This window comes from Cibotium barometz, chromosome 54, assembly GCF_041138505.1.
Source record: "Cibotium barometz isolate CiBa-2024 chromosome 54, ASM4113850v1, whole genome shotgun sequence".
Lineage (NCBI taxonomy): Eukaryota > Viridiplantae > Streptophyta > Polypodiopsida > Cyatheales > Cibotiaceae > Cibotium > Cibotium barometz.
The window spans coordinates 16,317,467-16,343,205 of record NC_141099.1 but is presented as its reverse complement, the minus strand read 5'-3'; the positions used below and the strand labels follow the sequence as shown (position 1 = coordinate 16,343,205).

Genomic DNA, 25,739 nt, shown 5'->3' with positions numbered 1-25,739 from the left:
GGGAATCTATTCTTGATGGTGAGCTTATTTAAAGCTCTGTAATCCACACATGCGGAATGACCCGTCTTTCTTTTGAACAAGAAGCACGGGAGAGCAATAAAGTGAGGAACTTGGCTGAACCAAACCTTTCTCTAAAAGCTCATTTACCTGCTTCATGATCTCTTCTTGTTGTGCGGCACTCACACGGTATGCGGATTTGTTAGGTGGAGAACTGCCTGGCACAAGATCTATGCAATGATCCTCGGGCCTTTGGGGAGGTAATTCACTTGGCAATGCATCAGTAAAACAATCATTCAATGCATGAAGAAAATTCAGCCTATCGTGAGTCAAAGCATCCACATTTTGATGACTTGGTACAATGCTATCACGAACAAAAACCAAGTACGCATAAAGACTCTTTTTCATTGCTTTATTAATCTAGATGTGAGATACAAGTGGGATGGAATCCCCTTCCTTGCCGGCATCAAAGTGATATGCATGCGGCCTCTATGCATAAAAGAAATCTTATACTCTTTGCGGGGCTCAAGCCTATTATGCCATGGCTTGCCAAGCAATACATCACATCCATTAAGTGGTGCAACTAAGAAATGCTCATGATCAAGGTAACCCTAGATATGTATGCGCAACTTCCCTATTAGTGGGGTAACCTGCACCCCTTTACCAATAAAGGCAGCTTCTGCTTCAATTTGAGGTCCCATGTTCTCAACCTCAATACCCAAGGCAGCTGCCATCTGAATAGAGATGAAGTTATTGGTTGCACAATCATCAAACATAAATAAGGCGGGCTGATCCTTGATTTGATCCCATGCTTTGCATACCATCCGTTCTTTTGCATCATGTTTTGTGTTTCCCTACACATCGGGAACTGCATGCACATTAGCCTTGGTTTGCTTGTCCTCATGCTTTGGTTTGCGGTCAGGGCATTGTCTAAACATATGCTCTTTGCTGCTACAAGAAAAACATTTCCCCTCCTTGGCATATTGCTCCCTTTGCTCGGAGGTCAAACCAAATTTGTTCTTCTTTGGGCCATGATCTTTAGATGAGATATTTTCAGCTTTACCTCCCTTTTGGATCTCCCGGAAGCTCTTTTTTTTTTTTCCCGAGAAAAGATCCTTTCATTAGTTATATAAAAAACGCCCGTAGGGCTACAAAAGATCTCTCCTGCTCATAAGAGAGACAGAGCAGTGAATACAGCATGGCAGCCCGGGAGACTCTCCCTAGGTGCTGCAAAATACAAGCATCAGTACAAAGAACTAAGAGGCTAAATCATACAATAGGGGGAGGGAAGAGCCAAACAGGTGGCCTGTAGTGCCAACGGGGGGATCCCGTGTGTAAGGTGTAGAAAGGGCCACAACGCCAAGTGGTGTGAAAGACCTGGCGCCGTAAGATCGCCTCATCCGAGTCTCCCCGGATGCGGTCGTACTGTCCTCGCAGGGTGTGGATCAACTCCTGCCAAATCCCCCGTACAGTCTCTGCTGGTGGCTCCAATCTCCCCTCAAAGGTCGTAAAGCACCGGGCCCTCCAGGTGAACCAGATGGTGAGGCTGCTGAGGAGCTCCCAACATAAATCCCCTGCTCCATCTCATAGCCCATAGCAGGCCCTGACGAAGTCGACCAAGCAGCGGCACCCCACGTAAACATACCCTCTGGAGAGAGGGGGGCCAGAATACGCAGCATCCGTCGCAGCCAAATCTGCTGTGCCTGAGGGCAATCCCAAAGGCAATGTCTCTGTGTCTCCATAGGGTGGCCGCATCGGACGCAGGCCGCCGGAAGACCGCTGTAAACAAGCAAAGTGCCAACTACTGAGCCCCTGTGGCGACCAGCCACTGAAAAGTCGAGATCCTGCGGGCCTGTCGACTAGCCCAGAGCCGAGCCCAAAAATCCTCCACGAACTCCTGTGAGAGTCCCTGTAGTAGTCGCCAATGCCCCGCTACCGCTGGAGAGACCGTCCTCCTCGCCGTCAAAATATGCCGCCCCAGCCGAACTGTATACTGGAAGAAGGTGATCTCTGTGGCCTCAAGGGATGCATAAGGATCATGCCACTCGTACTCCCCGGGGTCCCACTGGAGCCGGGCCAAGGGGCGCGCTGCATATGCCCATATGCGCCAATCCGGGAGCACATCAGCAGGGTCGGGGTCAATATGCCACTTCCGAGAAGCGGCGGCCACTACCCGAATCCTCTGAAAGGTGCACTCTGCAACCAAAGGCGACTCCACCTCCACTCTCTGGAGTCTGCCCTCATCCTGAATCTCATAGTAGAGGCAACTGCCATCCTCAGTGCAAGCTCTGACAGCAATCAGGATCTCCAACTGTGTAAAGGCTCCCATCCACCGTGGGGCCACTGGCTCGAGAGGCGTGAACCACTCCTCTGTGAGTGCCTCCTGAATATCATCCCTCATAATCAACCCCCCTCTGAAGTGACTCAGCCTCTCCACCTGGATCTCCTCTGGTAGACTGCAGAAGGCCTGCCAGTCTCCAAAACTACGAGCTGGGCTTGCCGCTAAAGGTCCCCAGGCTAGACGAGGCCGAGAACCCAGCATATGACCCTGCTCCGTGCGAACCGCTGGGTTCCAGATGAGCGGCTGTCTGGCCCGCTCCTCAACACAAGAAGGAGGTTGCTGAGAGAGCCCCGGTCTCAGCAGCTCCCAAGCTCTCAGGATACTCAAAGCAAATCTGTCCTCCCATCCTCTACTGAGGCCTGTCCTCCTCATCTCTATGAAGATCCAGCGAATCTCTGGTGCCCAAGTACCCCCTGCTGGGGGCGCCCGAGCCTGCTGCCGCTGCAAGAGGAGCTCTTTCCAAGGCTCAGCGCCTGGAAGCAACCCCCGAACAATAAGCTTCCCCAATAAGGCTCTACTCTGATCGACTGGATCTATAATGCCCAAACCTCCCTGAGCCAACGGAAGTGTAATAACTGCCCATGCAACCTTTGCCCGAGCTGGCTGACCGTCCCGCCCAGACCACAGAAAGTTCCTGATCAGCCTCTGTACCTGGCTGATGCAAGAGCTCGAGAAAATCCAGCAAGACGTAATGTACCACATGGTCGCTAACAGCACCTGATTTGCCACCACCACCCTCCCAGCCAAGGATAGAGCTTCTTCCGAATGCTCAGAAGAAGCGGGGCAATCTGCTGCTCAGGTGACAAATCTAGGCCAATCTGGCATCCCAAATACCGCACTGCTGTGCCTGGAGGAATCCATCTAAAACCGGGGTCCGGGCTCCATGCCGGAGTGGGAGCACTACTGATCCAAAAGGCCACTGTCTTGCGCCAATTGATCAATCCTCCCGAAGCTGCACTAAAAACCTGGAGCGACTGCTCAGCCCGAAGAAGATTGGCCTCTTGGCCATGCAAAAATAAGCCCGTGTCGTCTGCAAACTCAGCATCAAGCAGGTCCTCCCCCCGGACTGGGAGCTCAAGTCCTCTCAAACCAACCTCTGCCGTCAAATACATACTCATAGCCTCTGCAAAGAAGAGAAAAAGAAAAGGGGCGAGAGGACACCCCTGACGGACTGATCTGGTCAGCTCAAAACTCGGCCCCCGTCCTCCTGCAATCAGCACCTGGCTGCGAGCTGTGGAATACAGAGCTGCCACCCCTCTGATCCATCCTGGCTCAAAGCCCAGGCGAAGCATAGTGCCCTCTAAGAAACCCCAGTCAACTCTATCGTATGCCTTCTCAAAATCGAGAAGCATCACGACCAAGTCCTCGCCAAGAAATCTAGCTCGGGCCGTTTCCTCCCAGAAAGTAAAGATGTTGTCAAGGATACTGCTCTCCTTGACAAATCCTGTCTGAGTAGCATGAATCAACTCCCCTAGGAAGGGCTGGATCCTCAAACTCAAGGCCTTTGCTAAGACCTTGTAGACAGTATTGAGGATCGTAATAGGCCTCCAATGCCGAATATCATCTGATACTCCCTCCCCCTTGGGGATAAGATAGATCAAGCCCTCTGAAAAGCTCTCCGGCATCACCCCAGTGTCCAAAACATGCTGAAATCCCCTGCGGAGGCCTGGCCCCAAAAGGTCCCAATAGCGCATAAAAAAGGCCAGCGTCAGTCCGTCCTCCCCTGGGCAACTATGTCGCGGCAGGACCCTGAAAGCAGGTCACTATAGAATGCAGTGGCAATGGCTCTGATCTCCCCGAGCTCAGTAGCTACCGATCCATCCGGTCTACCAAGCTGGCGGACTCTTGCTCGCGCATGACGGGGTCCAGTGATCTCAAGAAACTCTCCAGTCACTCTATCACCAAGCTGCGTCCACTGAGAGGCCTGACGACGATAGTAAAACTCATGTCTCTGCTCCTCTACCTCTCTAACCTCCTGGCGTGCCTGGCTCAGCTGCTGGGACGCCACCCACTCACATGCAGGCTGCTGCTCCTGAAGGCGCTGTAGCGAAGCAAGGCTGCGTCTCAGCCGATGCTCCCGCTCGCGAATCTCTCCCAGCCGTGTCAAAGCTGCAGCGTGTAGAAAAGAGCTAAGATCGATGAGTCCCTGGGCACACTGGCCCGCTGCATCCTGGTCAGAGCACTGACTATCATGCCAGATCCTCTCAATGTCCTCAGCGAGACTAGGATCTGTAAGTACCCTCTCTGGGATCCTCAACTGCAAGCTGGGCTCCCGTGTCCCCTCCTCCAATGTCAATATAACTGGCGCATGATCTAAAAATGAGGTGCCAACGAGAATGCCGACGGAGCCCCCTCGCTCCCCTAACCAGTCGCCCACATAAAAGCGATCAATCCGTGATAGATTAGTCCCTCCCTGCCGGCGATCCGACCGAGAGAAACTAAGACTGTCCTGAGACCGGGAGAAAGCCCCATGCTGCCATGCATCGGTGATCCTCAGTGACATGCAAAACCGGTCCCAAGCTGCAAGCTCCGTGCCGTGCACTGTAACATGACTGCCTCCCACCCTATCTGCCGGGTCCTCAAGCATGTTGAAGTCTCCCCCGACACACCAATGTGCGGCCTCTGGCAATGCATCTGTAACCTGAGTCCAAAACTCTGCTCTGGCACTAGCATGATTGGGCGCATAGACGTTGAGCACACCCAATAGCTCATCATGCATCCTCAGAATGGCATACTGTGCTCTACCAGGCACAATGATCCCTCGATCCACAATGGCCTGCCGCCATACATCTGCAATGACCATGCATACTCCTCCCTGTCCACCCAAAGGACCAAACCCTACAGACCAAAAAGTGTCCCATCTACCAGGCATCACCGAACCATATCTCCAGATCCTGCTCTCACCCAAGTGGTGCTCCTGCATCATCAAAATATCAATGCTGCCACCAACCAGGCATCTCTGAAGCTCCTGCCTCAAGCAACCACGATAGCGTATAAAGTGTGCTCCGCCAAGGCCCTGTACATTCCATGAGATGATCCTCATGGATGCCCTGCTGAGGTGGATGCTGTCTCAGCCTTACGGCGGGCCTTCGCAAGCGGCTTGGATGGAGAGTAGTCCCCGTCCGAGCGGCTGCGAATCTGCCCACCTGGTGTACTGCAAGAATCCCGGATCAGGCGCCAGTGGCTGTGGCCCATGGCGACTGCCTCCCGCTCTGACAGAGCAACCTCGTGTATACACACACATCCAGGGTCGCGTGCTAAGTCTGCCACTATGCGCACGACCAAATGCCGAGTCCCTGAGGTATCCACACTCCCGGGATCCAAGAAAAAATGAGCCAACTCCCAAAGTCGGCCTATCACATCTGTCACCTCCAGATCGCTCATGTGATGAGAAAACTCAACTGCCTGAGTCTTCAAAGTGCTAAGAGCGAGCTCTAGAGTCCACTCCCGGTCGCAAGGGCCACATAGAGGAAACGAGAAGGCCACCGCTGAGTCTAGTGCCTCCTCCCCGCGGGCTGGAGGTATCACTACATGAACTCGGATGGGTGCTGGCTCATGGGGGCCCTCTGCTCCAAAAAGCCGTGTGAAGGTATAATCAAAAGCCTCCGAGCGCTGTCTAATGCCAAGGCGACTCAGCCGACTGCGGATAGATGAAATCCGTGAAGCCCTAATCGGCATAGGTCTCCTCTGTGATGCTCGAGCGAGGTCAGTGCTCAGCGCTCTCCGGACTGCAGGTGAACGCCAGGGAACTGCCAGGGCCTCCCGGGAAGGTGAGGCGGGCGGAGGGGGAGGCGAGGGAGGTGGAGAGGGAGCCGCTGCCGAAACCGGAGCGGAGACGGGAGGAGGCGATGGTGGAAGCGAGGCGGTGGGAGGGGACGGGGGTGGGGGGGGTGAAGGTGGGGGTGCTGGCATCTCCTGGTCCTCAGTCGTCGCCGCGGGGGTCTCCTCCTGGAGGGGAGAAAAGCTGTTCCTCACGGGAACCCAGTGAGGCTGAGACTGTGGCTGTTGCTGCAGCGGTCTTTGGGCGTGCTGCTGTGGCTGTCTCCCTCGGCGGCGCCCCTGTCCAGGCTGCCACTCCGAGGTCTCTGTGGCCTGAGCAGGTGTCCCGGAGGCAGCCTGCCGAGCCGAATCTGTGGGTGGGCCATCAGTAGCCTGCTGCTGCTGTGGTGAGGGTCGGGGTCTCCTGCGAGGGCAGGCCTTGGCGAGATGACCGACCTGCCTGCAAATGAAGCACTGGTTCGGGAGCCCCGAGAACTCCACTCTCTGATCTATCCACCCCCCCCTATCCTAGGTAGCTGAATGACCTTAGGAAGGGAGGAGATGTCAGACACCAACACTCTGACTGAAGGTAGCCCAGCTACTCTGGCCACCACTGAAGCTGCTGAGGGGCCCATCTCTAGTACCGAGCCCACCAATGCTCCGAGCCTGGAGAGGAGCGGAAGATACTCCCGGCGGAGACCAGGGAAGCAAACTGTAACATGGAAGAGGCGCTCTCCCTGCTCCGCCGCTGCTGGGTCAAATCCATGCTGCCAAGATCTGAAGAAAGCCCGAGCACCCCTGATGTCAAGGGGACTCATGGCAAGGACCTTGGCAACGCTCTGGGCGGCCTCGAACTCGATCTGATAATGTCCCCGGCCCAGAAGCTGTACATCCAGGATCTTGCCCACATCTGCAAAAAGGCGGGCCTGAAGAAGATCCCTGATCTCCCCTCTGCTGAGGCGAGTGCCGACTATACGGCAGATGGTGGAATGAGCCTGGAGGCGTTCCACCTCTACGGTGAGGCTCGCTTCCTCTTCTGGCAAAAGAGAAAGCCTGATGGGGGTGACCTCAGGGGCGGGCGAGGGGGCTGCGGATGAGTCCCTCTGAGGTGGGGCAGGAGGAGCCTCCATCAGAGTCTGAAGCTACGGCGAAGGCGAGGCGAAGGCGGGATCCTGCTGGGACCGAGTTGCACACAGAGAGGCGGGATACGGAGGGAAAAAGGAAAACAAAACCCCAAGGGGGGGGCGGAGGCAAGAAAAAGGAAGGAGGGGGGGGTGGGAGCAGGCGAAGGAGAAAAAAAAAGAAAAACCCAAAAAAGAGAGGGGGGGGGAGGGCGGGGGCTGCGCGCAAGAGGGATGGGAGGAAGCGAGCTGGCGGAGGGGGGGGGTGAGGCGCTGCAGAGGGGAGGGGGGCGCGAAGACAAGGGGGGAGGCGCGAGGAGAGGAAGGCGAGCAGAGCAAGGCGGCGGCGGCAGCAGGCGAAAAAAGGGGGGGGCGCAGCAGCGGAAGCAGGCGGGGGGAGGGCTAAAAGACAGGCAGCGGGCAATGCAGGGAAGGCGGGGGGGGGCAAGGAGCGAGGGGAAGACAGGGGGGCGAGCAGGCAGGGGGGGGCGACAGGCGCTGTGCAGCAACGCGAGCAGGGAGAGGGGAGGCGGGAGCTTCAGCGAGCACGTCTCCCGGAAGCTCTTTTTAGGTGGTTGTCCACCTTTTTGTTGCAAATTTGGGACAGCCTTATCTTTGCCCTTTGAACCCCCTTGATCTTGGTTAATTTTGAGCACCAATTGCTCCGTAGCAAGAGCAGAGGCTATAAGCTGTTGCAAAGTGTGTTTCAGGTGCAATTCAATGTCCGAACGTTAAGTTGGTTTAAATCCAGAGTGAAACTTCCTCTTTCTTTCATTCTCAGTGATTTGCATAAAAGGAGTTACCTCAAGCAACACTTTCCAAAATTTATTGACATACTGTTGCACACTTTCATTCTCTTTTTGCTCAAGTCTATCCCACTTTTGGGTGAGAGTTTGCTCCGCATTAGGTGGCAAGAACTGGGCATAAAATCTGTCCTTAAACTCTTTCCAAGTGCAAATGGGGTCTTTGGTGATCTTTTCAGTGATCCACCAATGAGCAGCGGTCCCCTTCAAGAACATGCTAGCATGGCGTTTTTTAGACTTCTCAGTGAAGTTCTCATCACTAAAAGCAATGTCAAACTGTGCCACAAATGCTAACACTTTGGAAGCATCATGCTCTCCATGAAAAACATCAAACTTAACGAACTTGTCACTTGCTTTAAATTCCTTAAGCTTTCTGGCATGAGGCTCATGGTCCTCTGTTTTTCTTTTTCCCTTATCCAACGGGGTAGCCCTATCTACATGGGCTCCATGGGCCATCATGGAGGTTTCATGAAGCACGGTGGCATGTGCTCCCCGAACCTGAGAATCAGATGCATGTGACCTTCCTACATAAGGCAATGTCTCTCAATGAGACAACTCAGTAGAGGCAAGGCTCTTCTAGTGGCAGACCTGTCACCCCCTCCATGGGATACATGCCTTGAATACATGTGACCATCATGCCCTCTATGAGCACTAGTATACATATACCTGTCACCCTTTGTGCCTTGTGAAAAAGATGCATGATGAGAGGTGGCTGTCACCTCTTCCCTTTGCATAAATGACCTCAACCTTTGAGATGCGGGATCTCCATGCTTCAAGCGAGGTGTATTTCTGAATTTCAGCTCTCCATCTTCCCCCTCTTTGATGTCACCTTTGCGGAGGAGGTAGGAAAGTGCCAACTCCCTTTGCTTCTTGCCCACTTCTCGTGCCATGGACTCAAAAGTCATGTCTACCATTGCATCGGCTTTCCTTGCTTCAATGGCACTTTGCACATGGGATCTTCATGCAAAAATTTCAGCTCTTGCTCTTGTGCCTGCAAAAGCTTTCTCATATGCTCCAATTCAGCCCTCATTGCATCAGGCTCTTCTTCTTGCATAACTGTCTTTCCACGAGACAGTTGTCCCCTCAAATCACTATCATTCACCCTCTCAAGGGGCTTGTGCCTTCCCTGTAAAGCATCAGAACCATGCGAGGCACTTGATGGGTCCCTCGAATTAGGCACTTCTAAAGGGTTGCCTTGGCTGTCCATTGTGTTAAGTGTGCTAGAAGTGGGGTGTGCAATACACAGGTTTGTTTCCCCACTAAGAAGAGGGAAATAACCGTGCTCTGATACCAATGAAACCGATCCCGTCAAGTGGGAATAGACTCCGTTGGACACCCACACGCGTAATAGCACAACTTATATTTCACAATATAAATGAACCACTCAATAACAACTAAAATGAAATAAAATGTTGATCAATGGACACCAGCACTGGGGCCGGAACGGGCCGACCCCCCCCCCTCAATATATGATATATTATTGGGAGTATTTAAGAGATACAATGCTCCATGGGTTCAATGAACCAGATGATGTCCATGTACAACTGAGATGAAAACAATTACCAAACAAGAGACTTGAAGTAGATGTTCGAAGGCGAGCGATCCACTTGAAGAAGTCTAATCTCTACGGTCCTGTGCCTTCATTGGAATCTGCAGAGAGCGCCCCACTAGTGTTCCAGGACCACGCACAAACCGGCGCTGTCGTACTAACGCCTGGCTCTCCCTATCTCGGCACCCATGGACCGTGGTTCTCCAAAAGCTTGGACTACCCGGCACCGAACGGGTGTTAGCAGCAGAGATTATCCCTTATAAGATTTACATCAAAGACCTTTGCTTAAATCTCAATCCACTTACCTTGCAAAATAATGGATATGGCCTTCAGAAGTAGTAGGCACCCACGTATGAAAGGAGAAGTCTCTATTAGTGCTGTTGGGGCCAACCCGCCGCAGGTGAGCGAGTCGCCTGTAGCTCGCTAGTGGAAGAACAAATATCAGAGGCGCCTAAGTGCAGGTGCATAGGGGCTAGAGAAGGACACCTGGGCGGCACAGCCGCCTGCTGGCAAGAGAGGGGAGTCCTGTGCGCAGCGGCCTGCTAGGTGGAGAGGGTGGTGTCTGGGCCCAGTCGCCTGCTGGCCAGAGAGGAGCGAGGTCTGTGTGCAGCCGCCTGTTGGGTGGAAAGAGTGGCGTCTGGGCGCAGCCGCCTGCTGGCCAGAGAGGAGCGAGGTCTGTGTGCAGCTGTCTGCAAGGTGGAAAGAGTGGCATTTAGGCGCAGCCGCCTGCTGGCCAGAGAGGAGCGAGGTTTGTGCGCAGCCGCCTGCAAGGTGGAAAGGGTGGCGTCTGGGCGCAGCTGCCTGCTGGCCAGAGAGGAGTGAGGTCCTGCACACGGTCACCTGCAGGGCAAGAAGACAGCCGACTGCTGCAGGGCAGGATGAAGAGGTCGCCTGTATTGCCGTTTGTGGATAGCCGAATGAAACGGTCGCCTGCACAGTCGAATGCGCATAGCTGGATGAAGCGGTCGCCTATATGTAAGCGTTGGAGAGGGCACACGTCCAACAGCTGGCCGGCCCACCTTGCTTGCATGAAGGCGGCCAGTTCCAAAAGTTCCAAGGTGGGGGGTGGGTAGGTGGCCATGCACCCACCCCCACACACATGAGGGGCTCTCTTTCCCACCATGACTCAAACGTGGGTGCCCAAAATGGGTGGCCACCCTTCTAAAAGTACCATGAAATATTGGGAAGGGTGCCCACTCATTAATGAGTGTGAAACTGCAACCTTATAAAAAACAAAGGTTAAAAAGAATGCTAAGAAATAAAGTCATGGCTAGGACCTGAAATAAACTCATGGCTAGGATCTGGGCCACGCTCTGGGCTGTCTCAAACTCAATCTGGTAATGGCCGCGGCCCAAGTAACTGAACGTCCAAGATCTTGCACACATTTGCAAGAAGGCGGGCCTGGAGAAGATCCCGGATCTCCCCTCTGTTGGGGCGGGTGCTAACTATACGACAGATGGTGGAATGTGCCTGGGCCCTGGAGGCGTTCCACCTCTGCGGCAAGGCTCGCTTCCTCTTCTGGCGAAAGAGAAAGCCTGATGGGGGTATCCTTAGGGGCGGGCGAGGGGGCTGCGAAAGAGTCCCTCTGAGGTGGGGCGGGAGGGGCCTCCATCAGAGTCTGAAGCTGAGTCGAGGGCGAAGCGGGACGGGGGGAAGCGCGGAGCGGGGAGGGAAAGACCGAAAGCAAGGGGGGGAGGGGCGGATGACAGAGGGGGGGGGGGGGGGGGGGGGGGGGAGGCGAGGGGAAGCGCGGAGCGGGGAGGGAGCAGGGCGGAAGGGCGCGAGAGGGGGGGGGGCGCGCTGGCCATTCGGAACGAGGAACGCTTCCTGGCGCCTTCGGTTGGGGCTTCAACGAGATGGGAGGTGCGGGCGCCCGCGTCGGCGGAATTCGGACGGGGGCAAAAGGGGGGCAGACGGGTGCGGAAGGGGGCGGGGGGTAGACGGGTGCGAAAGGGGAGGCAGGCGGGCGCGAAAGGGGGGCGGGCACGAAAGGGGGGGAGGGGACGACGACGCGAGCAGGCGGGACGAAGGCGCGAGCAGGGGGGAGGCGAGAGCTTCAGCGAGCGCGATTAGATCCAAATGCAATACACTTACCACCTGTTCACACGCAATAAAACTCGTCAGAAGACAGAGCAAACTTCACGACTCACAGGCAAGCGTCCCCGCTCAGTAAGTGGCACGACAAACAAGCAAACACAAGAATACAAGTGATGCGAAAACAGTTCCAAACATGCAAAACATGAATGCATGTGCAAACAGTATCATGGACATATCTCCCGTTCATGGAACAAGTACTAAACATTTTTGTTGGGCACAATGATGGCACGACAGAAAACATAAATCCCGATCTTCCAATGGAGTGACAGTCCCATAGGTAAGACACAGATCCAGGCACGAGCCTCCCTATGGAGTGACAATCCCATAGGCAAGACACGGCACAAATACTAGCTCTTCCATGGCGTGACAATCCCATGGATAGAACACAGTCCAGGTCATACACGGGTGGCACCAGTCTAGCTCCCATCCATACGACACCATCCTGCTAACACATGGGTGGCACCAGTCTAGCTCCCGTCCATACGACACCATCCTGCTACGCACGGGTGGCACCGGTGTGGCTCCCGTCCATGTTATGTAAAAATACTGGCCGCTTCACATGAGACACCGGCCTGGCCTCAAGTGAACGAGACACAAATCTGGAGATGGACCAAATGGTCGGCCAATTGGTGACATCCCCTCGGGCTTCTAAAGTTGATGTGAATCTCACTAAGGACTCCTTGTGTCTACGGAGCTCTAGAAGAAAAAGTCCCAGGCATCTCTGATCCGGGAAATCCATGATTCTTGAAAGTGGTTCGAACCCAGCTCGGAAAAGGCAGTGGAACCTCTCCCGAATCTCATAGTACACGGGGCATCGGCATATGTAATGGTCCTGTGTCTCGGGCTCTGTGTGACAGAGCTAGCATATCCTGTCCTCTGGTGCAGCTGCCCTAGGCCTATATCTGGCAGCCTCCACTCTCAGCTGGTGGGACGAGGTGCGGATCTGGCCGATTGCACATCTCACCCCAAAGGATAGGTGTATGTCCATGTAGCGTGGACGTATGATGAACCCATTCTCTGTCAGGCATAGGAGGTGATCTCTGTAGAAGGCCATCTTTGTCCCCAGTGGATGACTAGGTGAACTTCACGTCCTCTCAGTATCCAGTCTGACAATGTCCTTCCTGATAACCTTGTTCCGCTCTGTGCGGCTGAGAGCAAATGAGGGGGCCTCTATGCTGTGCTGGAAGGGGGGGAGTGCCTCCATTTGCATACCGTGCATGCCAAACCAAGTGCCTACTTGTGCATACCAGCACTCTGTATCTCCCTCAAGTGTCAACTGTCTCGAGGACTCCAGGGCTAGCTGGGGGTATCTATCAAGTGGAAGCTCCCATAGCCTATGCCAGTATGTCACTGTCTAGAATAGAGCATCTGTGACTATCGGTGCAGCGCCCATCTCTTCCCGCACAATCTCATGTGGCACTGATTGTTTACTCCTAATCATGCGTGAGATCATCGCCACTAGGGGCCTCTCCATCGGCTTACACCCATCATATACCTCCTCTGTATCTGTCTCGGCCGGCTCTCTCCTCTGTCTCCTCCTGTGGTATAAAGCTAGGACCCCAGATGGGGGCACCATAGAGTAGTGCAGGTGTAACTAGAGTATCAAATAGCCAAAGCTTCATCCTCGGCTCTTGAAAATGTATCTGTGAGCATTGCCTCTCTAGCGAGCCAAGGGCTGCATATCCCCTTGTCAATCTAGCGTCGGCCGCCTTCCGCATGGAGAACTGAGGTCTAGCAAAAGTGATCCCAAGGTATACATATGAGGTAACATACTCCACAGGCTCTCCACTGTATGTAAACTGTACTGCAGATCTAGTTATCCACTGTGAGGTGGTGTTAAAGATCATGACCTTGGTCTTTCCAAGGTTCACAGTAAAAGGTCCCGGTCCTCGCGCAAAAGGCCCGTAATGCATCCAAATGCCTCTGCAGCCCTTCTGGTGAATCAGAAATAAGAACAATATCATCTGCATACAAGAGGATCGGTATCAAGACTCCTGCCAAATGTGCTCGTGGTCCTCCGTGTCTGTCTATGTAATCCGAGATCTCGTCAATGTATAGACCAAATAGAGTTGGAGACAAGGGGGAGCCCTGCTTCACCCCAATAGTGCTGTGTATGATCTCTGAGTCACCTCCTGGAACCCCTACTCTGCATGTGATTGACTCATAGAGTGTAATGATCCCCCAGAGCATCTCTGCTGGCATTCCCATATCCTGTAGTCTCTTGATCAGCCTGGCCCGTGGGACAGAGTCAAAAGCTTTGCGGAAATCCACAAAGCAGCAGTATATCCATTGCCCATGAGCTCTCCCCTCCTCAATGATCCCCCGTAGTGTAAAGATATGATCAAGTGTGGAGTGCCCTCTCCTGAAGCCTGCCTGCCCCGGTGCTCTGAGTCTCTGCTCCTCGGACCATCTACTAAGCTCATGCTCCAAAATCGAACCATAAATCTTGGCCAAGGTGTGACCAATCATGATAGTCCTATAGTTGTTGGGGTCCATGGGGTCACATGCTTTCAAGATAGGTACAATAGTATTCGATAACCAGCTGATGGGGAAGCCTTCACATAAAGCCCTGTTAAACATGTGAACTAGTAAAGGGGCTAGCGTGTCTCTAGCATGGGAGAAATGCTTGGTGAGGAGTCCATCATGATCTTGTGCTTTCCCAGTCTGCATCCTGTCAATAGCATCTCTCACCATGCTGAGGTGAAAGAAGGAAGAGTGTGGGGGACGAGGTTCGGGTGGATGGGGGAGAGGTGGCTGCTCGGGGACATGGTAGACAGAGGTGGCATAGGTGTGCCAGGTGCTGCGTGAAGTAATCGGAGTTGGAAGGCGATGATCCTGGAAGATCCTCCAGGCCTCCTTACAGTCCCTTCCAAGAAATAGCTAGTATAGCTCCTGCCCGAGCCTTGCCAGCAGGAGGCGATGCTGAGTTGTGACACAAGTGGTGGCTCTGGCTGGTGTAGATGGCAGCAGGTCCGATTGAGGCAGCAACAGGTCCGACGGAGGCAGCAGCAGATCCAATGATATGAGGTCAGGCAGCAGCAGATCCGACAGTGGCAGGTCAGGTGACAGGGCTGGCTGCACAGATGCACAGGTGGCTGCAAATGGCGAGGGTGGACACTATGGCAAGGTGGCACAAAGACGGCAACAATAGTACTGACGGGCTGGGTGGCACAGCCAAGCTTTTGATGGCGGCAAGAGGCAAGGATGGTGATACGGCGCATGGCTGGCAGCATTCTGGGGAAGTAGCAACCAGCAGTACGGCAGTGCAATTCAGTAGCACGGCGTGCTACGATGATGAGCTCTTAATCTTCCACAAAGATGAATTCTCCTTGATGATGGTGGAGAACTTTGCATACCTTTCAACAACGATGATCTTCTCGCACTCTCCCACGATCTTGATGATGATGATGAAGTAGATGATCTTCAAGATCCTTCAATGATCTTGCTCATGGTGCTACAAGAGAGGTTCAAGCCTTTTTATACTTGAAGAGGGCCTTGCTTTCTGCCAAAAGCAATGCTTTTGCTTTGCTTTCTTCATTTACTTTGCTTTTGGTCTTTTTACTCTTGGCTTTTCCTTTTTTCTTTTTAATAATAAAATATTACTCAACTTTTGTCAAAGCTCTTTAACTTTTTTTTTCTAACTTCAAGGCCTTGCTTTTTGGCCCTGGAGTTGCTTTTTGAAAAAGCAGCTTTTAGCTTTTTGGTCCGGCTCAGTCTCCTCTTGCCAGTGGTGCTCCTGGCTCGTGGTCAACCCAGTTTGACTTTTTGGTTTTTCTTGCTTTTTGGCCAATGCTTTTTCTTGAATAAACCTTATGGCCCCTGTCCCCATATCTTCTTCCACTTGTCTGGTGTCCGGGCAAGGGTTCCATCATGTGAAATAGAGCTAGGAGGGCCAAATAGTTACATTCCCTCCTCCTTATATTGCAGTTGTCCTCAACTACGGAGTACAAGTGTTCGATATGTTCCAAGTATATCCATATATTCCATGTACATCAAGTACATCTATATGTTTCCAATACTAGCTCTATTTGGTGAGCTTGTGCATCTGGTCTTTACCCATTTCTATGGTGTCATCTGCCCATCTGGCAACATTTCTATGCCTTATCTTTGACCAATGTCTTTGTTCTTGGATGGTACGTCTTCATGGCCTATCACATGTGCTAGATAAAATAAATGCATACTTACTTTTGTAACTATTTGGTCCTCCAAGCTCTTTTCACATGATGGAACTCATACCCAGACACATGGACAGGTTGATGGATACATGGGAACAAGGTTCTTAAATCTGGCATTGGGCAAAGCACCATTCTTGGTCAAAAAGCAAGAAGTCAAACTATGTTGACCAAAAGCTGAGGGCACCATTGGAAAGAGGACATCGAATTGGATCAAAAAGCTAAAAGCCTCTTTTTCAAAAAGTAGCTCCAGGGCCAAAAAGCAAGGCCCTGAAGTTGTAAAAGCACAAATCAAGAACTTTGGCTATTATTAATGATATTTCATAAAGAAAAAGCAAGAAAATAAAACAAAGCAAAGCTTGGCAAAAGCAAGCACCCCTATCATGTATATAAGAAGCTTGTACCCTCTTGGAGAGGCATAGAAGAAGAACTCGTGGAAAACCACCTTGGGGAGAGCAAGAACCTTGTCATCATATTCTCCTCCCCTCTACATCATCTTTATAATCGTCTTCTGCACCCTTATCCTTTGCCCCGCCTGCAGCTCAGCCGTCGCCGCCGCCTTTGTAGAGCTGATTCCGTCGAGCACCGCCTTTGCCGGCTGAACCGCTTCCGCCGGCGGCTCAGCCGCTTCCGTCGGCGTTTTCCGCCACCCAGAGCCGCTTTCAACTGACATTTTTCGACGCCTGTTTGCTCCTCCACCGTCACTTGTTGTCTACCAAATGCCACCTCCCGGAGCACCACCTTTTCAGCCGAGGGTTACCACTCTTTGAAGAAGCACCACCTAGTTCTCCAGGATGGGAAGGAGATATCGTCAGAGGACATGGCCATAACGTTGTTGTCACATTTTTCCTCTCAATACTCAGCATTTTACTCATCTTTGATTACCAGTGGGTGGCAGGCTCAGCACCATCACGTGGGAGGAGCTTGTGCCCATGGTCTTGGACCAGGAGGAACGATTCACGAACCCTCCACAGGGCGGAGGTTCGGAGGCCTTAACTGGCCAACGGTCGAAAGACCGTAACACGGGCAAAGGGAAGGCTTCATCGGAGAAGTCTGACGCTGACCGCGAGAAACTAAAGGCAGAGAGGACTTGTAATGATTGTGACGAGAAAGGCCACTATTGGAGACAGTGTCCCAAGTGGAAGACCGAGAAGGGTGAAGATTTCTCAGTAGCAATCATGAAGACTCCAGCTTTTGTGCACTTGGTGATGGACACCGATGTTTCATTTTCTTCAGGCAGGGAGGAGGTTGGAGGACTCTCCACAACGGATACTCGGGAGTAGATTCTAGATAGTGGTGCTTCCAGGCACATGACTCCTTCCCGTTCGGCCTTACAGGATCTCTGCAAGTATTCTGGTCACATTCTTACTGGGATACATCCACTATCCCAGCTCACAGTGAGGGCAGGTTGGAGATAGTTCTCGATGGCAGAGGGGGGAAGCATTCCTCCCAGGTGTTGTATGTTCCGTCACTTGGTTTTCATCTGCTACCAGTGCATCAGGTTTGCAAGATTGGCGTACGGGTGGAGTTTGATGAGCATTTTGTTGCTCTCCGAGACAAGACAACAAGCCAGGTAGTTTGGAAAGGCGGAGTGGAGAATGGAGTTTACAAGCTTTTAGCACTCTCTCTCCTAGGTCCTTAGTTTTGTGATGAGTGGCAGTCTGGTAATGGCCACTTAAGTGTGGATACGCTGCAGGTGCAGGCTTTCCAGGTCCAAATGGTGGATAGCTTGCCAGTTGATGGTAGCAGTTGGCAGGAACTTTCTAGTACAGATGTTGGTGGTTCTTGTGTTCGTCAGTCAGAGAAAACTGAAGAGGTAACTTATGCTCTGATGTCTCGTGGTATTTGGGACAAAGAAACTCATGTAGATGAGGATGTTCTTTCCATGGGGACCTCTCGGAAAGCCAAGCAAGTGGCAGTTGATTACTTGCAGAAGAAGGTGGATTCTCTAGGCTTTGTGGCTCCGGATTCAAAGGGGGTGGTTGACAGGTTTCAAAAGGCCTTTTTCGTGGTCTTCAACAGGTTTCCAGGACTTGGCTTTCCACCGTAACAGGTGTTGATCCTTGTGAGCAGTGTGATGCCTCTTTGACTCAGAAGCAGTATGGTCCATTGATTTGGTTGATGGATACCAGATTGGACGGGAGCTTCTTGATGAGGCTGTTGAGCTCATGTTTGCAGATGACTCTTTGGGAGACAAGATTGCGTATCTTGTGGTTTCTGCAGCATGCGAAGGATCTTGGATTCTTTTACATAGGAGGGGGATTGATGGATGGAGTCCGACGCCACGGTTGGAGTGACTTAGATTGGGAAGGAGATCCAGACACGAGGAGATCTACTTCAGGCCCAGGAGCAGTTTTATGGAGCAGTAAGAGGCAGTCATCTTTTGCCTTGTCGTTGACAGAGGCAGAGTACCGGGCTGCTTGTGATGCTGCTTGTGAGGTGGTAAGATTGCAGAGGTTGCATGGCAGGATTGCGCTTCCACTGGAGGAACCCACAGTCATCCAGAGGCACTTTGTTCGTGAACAGTTCGTTGCTGATAACATCTTGCTAGAGTTCTGTTCGACGGAGGACAGTACGGTGGACCTCTTCACGAAGTCGCTATCTCAGGATTTGCGTAGGCGGCACCCCAGCTCCCTGTGGTTGGTTTCACAGCTAGGAGCTGAGAGGGGGTGTTAGAAGTCATCTCGTGTCTATACATATACACCAGGGTCTCTGTTGTGGGTGTGCTAGCTCGTATTAGGTGTTTTCTCATTTTTCCCCACTCTCCGTATTTTTCCCCCATTTTTCCCTATTTTTTCTTGGCTTGGGAGGCTGCCTTGTGATGGCAGGAGGACCCAGTTACTGGCCGACTGCATCAGTATGCTTGTGTTCACATTCTGGAGCTGGCCGACTAGTCTGGACCGGTCGTGGACCTTTTTCATGAAGGCCGACTGCTGTGTGCAGGTCGTGGGCTCTTTTGGTGTCATGTTGGCTGTCCCTGATGCAGGCCGATTGCATGCTTGGGGCCATATAAAATGGCCCTACAGCCTCTTGCCATTCTTGTATTGTATTCTCTGTGAGTTTTCTGGCAGATACAGGGAGGTTCAGGATCTTCTTGTGTATATATAGAGCAGAGTTACACGCCTCTCTCTCTCTCCAGCTCACGGAGGATGGGTTTGTGATTAGACCCAGCTACATGGATACTTATCTTTCTCATGCGGTACGGTGTGCTATTGGTCAGATGCGCACATCCTCACACCAGCTAGAGATTGAGACTGGCAGATTCAGAGGAGTACCAGCTGAGGCCAGGATTTGTCAGCTGTGCCAGATGGAGCCAGAGACAGAGTTACATTACATATGTCACTGTCCAGTATATTATGAGATACGAGGCCGTTTTCACTGCCTGTTCAGAGAGGGCTTTGGACCACTTTCTAGAGTCATGAGATACCAGGATCAGAGATGCCTCGGATTGTACTTGCTAGAGCTACGTAGACATAGAGAGGGTCTCCTGAGAGGGAGGGGATCAGAGAGGGAGAGACACCTACAGAGGCAGATTACAGACTTCTTTCAACCAGAGATTGAGCAGTCAGGTCTGCAGGCATTGCAGCTAGCCCCAGAGTACAGCCGCACCGCAGGTACACTAATTGATCGGGCTATAGAGCTGGGGCGGTCCAGGCGCCCCAAGATGAGAGGCCCATCTCGACACCGGCGGAGACTACAACAGAGGATCAGGACCATACTAGCACGGCATGGGAGACGTCCAGTCAGAGTACTCACCATGGAGGACATTGAGGATATCCGCCATCGACCGATGAGAGACATCTTTGGATAGTGATGTGTATGATACTTACCTTTGTTGCTGGAGTTTTCCTCCCACATGTTTTTCCTCATAGTTGTTTCAGTTTCAGTTAGTTGTTTAGTTGTTTTTAGCTTTCCTTACACAGACATTGTATCAGATCCACCAATTGTTGTAACCTTTTTGGTCTCATAGGTCATTTTGGCCTTTTGAAGACGTTAATATATCATTTCATTTCATTTCTCCCTCTCTTGTGCTGTTTTTCTGCACTGTGTTTGCTCTCGTGTTCCCAGATTTGGCCATCATCTCCGCTGCGTATTCTGACAACCATATGGGCACTGACCTAGGTCTTTACGTGTAAGGCACATGAAAAGCATATATATTTTTGGCTTTTGCACTTAATGAATCATTAAAATAAAAGACCTTTATGGGCACTGGCCTAGCTCTTTGTGTTGGAATACTTTGAACATTTGATTTGTGGTGGTGTTTTTTTATGATCTGCAAAGGTGTTTTGAGTTTAGTAAAAAAAGGTATCATGTTTGTAATGACAGGTGTCACGACCAGGTTCTGTTCCAGTGGATACGAGAGATAACCTGTATCAGAGTTTGCCACCAAGAATCAAGGGGGCTTTGCGGCATAAGCTACCCCTTTTCAGAATGAAGCATGAGGTAGATATTTCAGGATATCCAATATAATGGTGATATGAAAAGGTTTGTTTGGCGGTTGGGGAGCGCTTGCCTGTGTGCTTAGCATATGACTCCGCACCCCCCCTCCCCCCCCCCACTCATGAGTTCAGACCCCCATACTATCTCACATATTAAAAAAGCAAGGATGTCGTTATTGTTTTGTGTGTCCAGCTTAGTGTCTCACATATTAAAGAAGAAATAGAGAGGATGCTAGCTTGGCTTGTGCCTATTGCGACCAACACCACCAAGTAAGCTCAATTCTATTGCTGACGAGTTTTATAAAGCCACTTATTTTAAATTGTTAAGAAAAATAAATTGGACTCCTATTTTTAACCATTTCAAATTTACATTTTATGGACTTCCTATTGGTATTACCATAAATTTATATTTATGGGACTTCTTTGTTGAAAAGCATTGGCCCCGCCTATGTGTTGTTACTGTTGTGGGTGATGGATGTGCTCTATTTTATAACTTCTTGTTGAAGAGAATTTGCTCAATGCTCCACCCTCCTGTTGTTACTGTCGCCGGTGACGGATGCGCTCTATTTTGTAAGGCCCCCTATATGATGAGTAGCCATTGTTGGTGAGCACCCGGGCACCCGATAGTTCCGAGTTTAGATATTGGATGGTAGCCAAATATGGCTAGATGGTTAGGAGATGACTAATGTAGACTTGGCACTGTACTAAGTAGGATGCGTGCTTGTGTGGGCTATGTGACGGCATTTGTGAGCGTTGGATAGCAAACCGAGGACATTGTTCTCGCGTTGCGGGGTTTGTTTGAGGGTCTAGACAGTCTTAGATGGCCGTGGGAGCTGCACTAAGTTTCTATGGGACTTTGTTGCAGTCTAATATAGTTTGCGTAAGATAATATGGTCGGTTAGTCATTTTGGGCCAGGTGGGTTGGCCGACTTGGCGCCAACCTTGGGCATTGTATATAGACTAGTTTGGCAGCCTTTGTTCATCATCAAGTTCATTGTGTTCAAGCGCTGTTGAAGCAAGACATCTACATCCAGAGTCAGTCTAGATCGCCATCGATTCTGCATACAGGTTCTGGACAGCCATCAATTTGTAATCCGAGTTTTCAAGCAATAATATTGTTTACTCTCCACTTCTTTCTGCAATTTAGTGCTTTGTATTGTGAGACCTTGCTTTCATTATTGTTTTCTTACACTTCTGTGTAATACTTTGTAGCTATATATAGTGGGACTGACTTCATTTATTTATGTTATGTAGGAATTTTAATTTAAAACTTTCTTACTTTATAGGACTTCCTATAAAAAATAATAATAATTATCTACCTTTGTATTTTGGGACTTCATTAATGTTAGACTTTCTATTTGTAAAATCTTTAATTTATAAATAGAAAATCCCATAAAGTATAGATTCAAATTATTCTAAATAGGAAGTGGTAAATTACAAGACCTATTGCAGTGGGGAACTTGTTTATCTTATTGATGTGTTGTTTTTGTTGAGCTGCACAGGGCACATCATGGTTTTGGCTGGGTTGGGGAATGGGCAAATACAGGGTATGTTTTTATGGACCCATCTTGTCTCTAAAAACCCCTCTCAACATTTGAATATGTAGATTTATCATGATGAAACTGCAGGTCCTCTGTGGATGTGGGGCTCTCTGGACAGACATCTACTTTGCTCATTCAGACACTGCATCATGCAGACCGGAGAGTCACGGAAGACTACCTTTTGGAACTCCTTGTGCTACTTCATTACCTGGTCTGTCTAGCACGAGAGAATGTATCAGAGTTTAGATCACCACTTCACCCTTCAATGCCACAAAAAGTTCAACCCAAAGACCAGCAGTGTGGTGCAACCGAAAAAACTGTACAGCCTGACATGCTGTATGTACCATCTTGTGAAGGTGAGGGTGTGCAGCATCATAACGTGAATGATGGGGAGTTCAGGCCTGAAATGAGGACAAGTCAAGAGTTTGAGAGAGTTTCGAACAACGGGGATTCTTCACATAGCTTGACAAAAAGCGGTAGCCATTCTTCAAGCAGATCCATGGAGGGCGACTCATCATCATCTGTTGTCAATCATGTGCACTTAGTACCGGTTATAGATTTTGCAATTGACAGGGTTAAATCCCTCGATATTATTGACCGCGTTGATGATATTTAGGGCCACTACTATTCATTTGAGCCTTCTTCATATCCACGCGATGACAGCTTTCAAGTCATCTCTGCATCTAGAATGAGCAAATGGGCAGAGGTTTTCCAAGATGTCCTTCATATAGGTGGCACATGGTAGTGTTCTCTGGGAAGGTGTCTGTTTCATCAGCATGCTCTCAAGGCATTTGTGGGGAGCTCACAAAAATTGCCTGTGCATGTTCTACATTGTAAAAAGAGTGTCTCTATTTTTCTTCAAAGGGGATTTCAATCCATACGGATGCTGGAGGCATGGTATCAGGTGGTCATACGCTTGGGAGGCATGGTATAATGCAGTGCATATGGGATGCTGGAGGCATGGTATTATATGGTCATACCCTTGGGACTGTTTTACCAATGAAGTGCTCATCATGTATCTGAAGTATTTGGCTGTCTAAAACTTATGTTCTTGTGCACAACCACACGATTCGAGGCCAGTTATGCCGTTGTATAAATGACATGCTTGAGTAGCAATAGCAACATTGGGACTTAACATCAAATGATGGTATAGTTTTGTGAGGCAGGGCAGTGGGGTTGTGCTCTTCTCGAGGTGCATATCCAGTCTTTGGTGGGTGACATCTGCCCACACATAGCTCCTAATAAAGTTGTGAGCATTGGCATAAGAGGAAACTTTGTTTGGAGCATTGGTATAAGAGGAAACTTTGTTTGTATCTGCAAGCATAGGTGAGTTGGTAGTTGCTCATTTAATTTGCAACGTAGTCTTCATGTTTTTTATCCTGCGTACTACATTGGCCACAATAGCCTTGTTTTTTTTATATAGTGCATCGTCACTTTCTTTTGGTTGAGTCTTACCTTCTAGGCCTTGATGGCAACCTGTGCCATGAATGCCTTTAGTCATTCACCCAGGTACCAATCAGAGTTACTCAATGTTCAAGAACAAGTGTCTGTATAAAAACATGTTGGCATTTCTTTAACCAATTCAATTCTTGAGATGCTACCAATCCCACCAAAGGGCATTGCTTATCACATTAAGACCAATCTTTGAGCTTGATAATCCAACCCTAGCATCGATGGAGGTCAAAGGCTTGTTTGTGATGAGTCTGCCTTTGAAGGCCTAGCTTACTAAACTTTGTCACATTACTTGGTTCAATTGCTTTCATTTATTTGGAGGACTCGTGAAAAGGTGTAACAAATTTATACTCTTGCATCACTTAGAAAGTTTCTTTAGCCCACATAGCTATGAATATTGACTAAGATGAAATGGAATTATCATTACTTTTGCCATCTAATTTTGAGCAAAGCCATATATCAATCTAGAAGTAAAGCATAAGGAGTCAATTGAATGCCAAAAGTTGTATGGCATGGCATCTCCAATTGCCAAATGCAGTCTTTAAGAACTCATGCAGTAGGAGATTTGTGACCTTTCAAATTGGGTTCAGGGCATTGCATTACAAAAACTAGAAGCTCTATTGCGATGCGTTGCATTGCAGTCAAAACCATTTTGATCATTGCATTATGTTTTCCTCAATAAATTTGATCACTGCATTGCACTCGGTCATTTTGATGATTGCATATTCGCTCCATTCCTACTCCAATATACCAAACATGCATCTCAAACTAGGATCATAACATAATGTAAACACAAAATTCAAGATGACCAGACACTTTGTCCAACATTACACTTAATCATACACACATGCAATTCTCTACACTCTTTTTCCAATCTAATATACCCTCTTAAATTTACACAACACCAAATTTGGTTACAAGTGAAGGTTGAGAATCAAGATCTTTTTCCATGACCAGCCCACGAAATTGATTGAATCCTACAGTGTAGTAATTGGTTTCACAAAAACCAAGCAACGGTCATGTGTGCCTAGCACTTTGTGTTGGGCATGTGATTCCATGTCCAGCCCATGAAATTGATTGAATCCTACAATGTCGTAATTGCCTTCACCCAAGCAACGGTCATGTGTGCTTGGCACACTGTGTTGGGCATGTGCCAAGTTACATTCATGTTAACAATTATAACCAAACTACACATACACTCAGTCTTGCATTCTAGATGTGTTCCTAGATATGTTATGTAGCCTATCATGCTGCACCCAATTGTATCAAAGATATCCAAGGTCTTCATCAAACGTATCCATGTACCTACAACCAAACTTTGTATTGAGCATGTGCCATGTTGTTAACAATCATAACCAAGCTACACACACTCAATCTTGTATCCTAGAAACATTCCTAGATGTGTTGTGTAACTTATCATGCTATACCCAATTGTATCCAAACTCTTTGCCACACTTATTCATGTACCTAGAACCATGGAAAACCTTGCCAAAAAAGGAGAAAAGAACTATAGATACACAATAATTTGTGCTCAAATTTCCTTGCAAAAAAAAAACACTTCAGCAAAAGTGTGAAGAAAGACAAACTAAGTTATGACTTAAACTACAAACACACTATGCAAATCATGGTAAAGCCATAAAAGATGTCTAACAACACCAAGATTAGACAAAAGAAATCTCAAAGAAAAATGTAATTATTTCAAACTCTTCCTCTGTCGATAGGAGATCCCCAGGAAATTGTACTCTGGCCCAAGTGGCTATCCAAGTATGGACAATGTCGCCCCAAATGCAACGAAGTGTCTATGATGTCTTTGAGAGCGCACAATCGCCTATGTTGTAGGAAATTCATCTTGATTTTGGGTTCTTCACCATCACTCCTTGTAAGCAATGATACACTATAGATTTGCTTTAGTCAGGGCCACCTCTTCGGTTGGTTGTTGCCAACAAAACTTTCCTCATCTGCTACCAAATATCCAGGAGTCTAAACCCCAACATCTTTGAAAAAGTAAACCTAATTGAAGTTAACCAAAAGCTTCTTTTTGTTGATTATTTTCTCTTTGCTTTGGGCAACGTGTGCTAGCAAAGTAGATAGGTTGGACACCATCCTCCCTTCTGCTTCTTGCATTCGCACACTTTTGTGGCCACCACATCGGATGCATTCACAAACACATCGAAAATCTTAGTTAAATTTGGTGGAATAAAAATTGGTGTTGGGGTTAGCATCTTTTTTAAGTTTTGAAAAGCTTTCCTACAGGTTGGAGACCATACAAACAATGCATTCTTCTTGATGAGTCCATACAGTAGTATGGACACTATATGGATTGGAAATCTCAAGAATCTACTTGATTTATCCTATAAGAGTCTTCATAATTACTTAAAGTTAATTGGTCACTTCAAATTTTGATTGCTGTCACCTTTCTTTGGATCCACCCAAGCCTTCATTCGAGACTGTGTCCGAGTAATAATCTA

The 25,739-nt window shown here is 49.6% G+C and overlaps 1 protein-coding gene across 1 annotated transcript in view; it reads left to right on the top strand.

Moving 5' to 3' along the window:
* The window catches only part of LOC147607894 (protein PSK SIMULATOR 1-like), a 219,970-nt gene extending 196,776 nt beyond the window's left edge, over positions 1–23,194 (top strand). Inside the window, exons 9-12 of the mRNA XM_086790057.1 lie at positions 20,166–20,282; positions 20,472–20,548; positions 21,781–21,825; positions 21,907–23,194. Coding sequence (XP_086646183.1) covers positions 20,166–20,282; positions 20,472–20,548; positions 21,781–21,825; positions 21,907–22,435 — 768 coding nt within the window. The 3' untranslated portion in view covers positions 22,436–23,194. The remainder of the gene's footprint in view (positions 1–20,165; positions 20,283–20,471; positions 20,549–21,780; positions 21,826–21,906) is intronic.
* Positions 23,195–25,739: the final 2,545 nt, after the last annotated feature.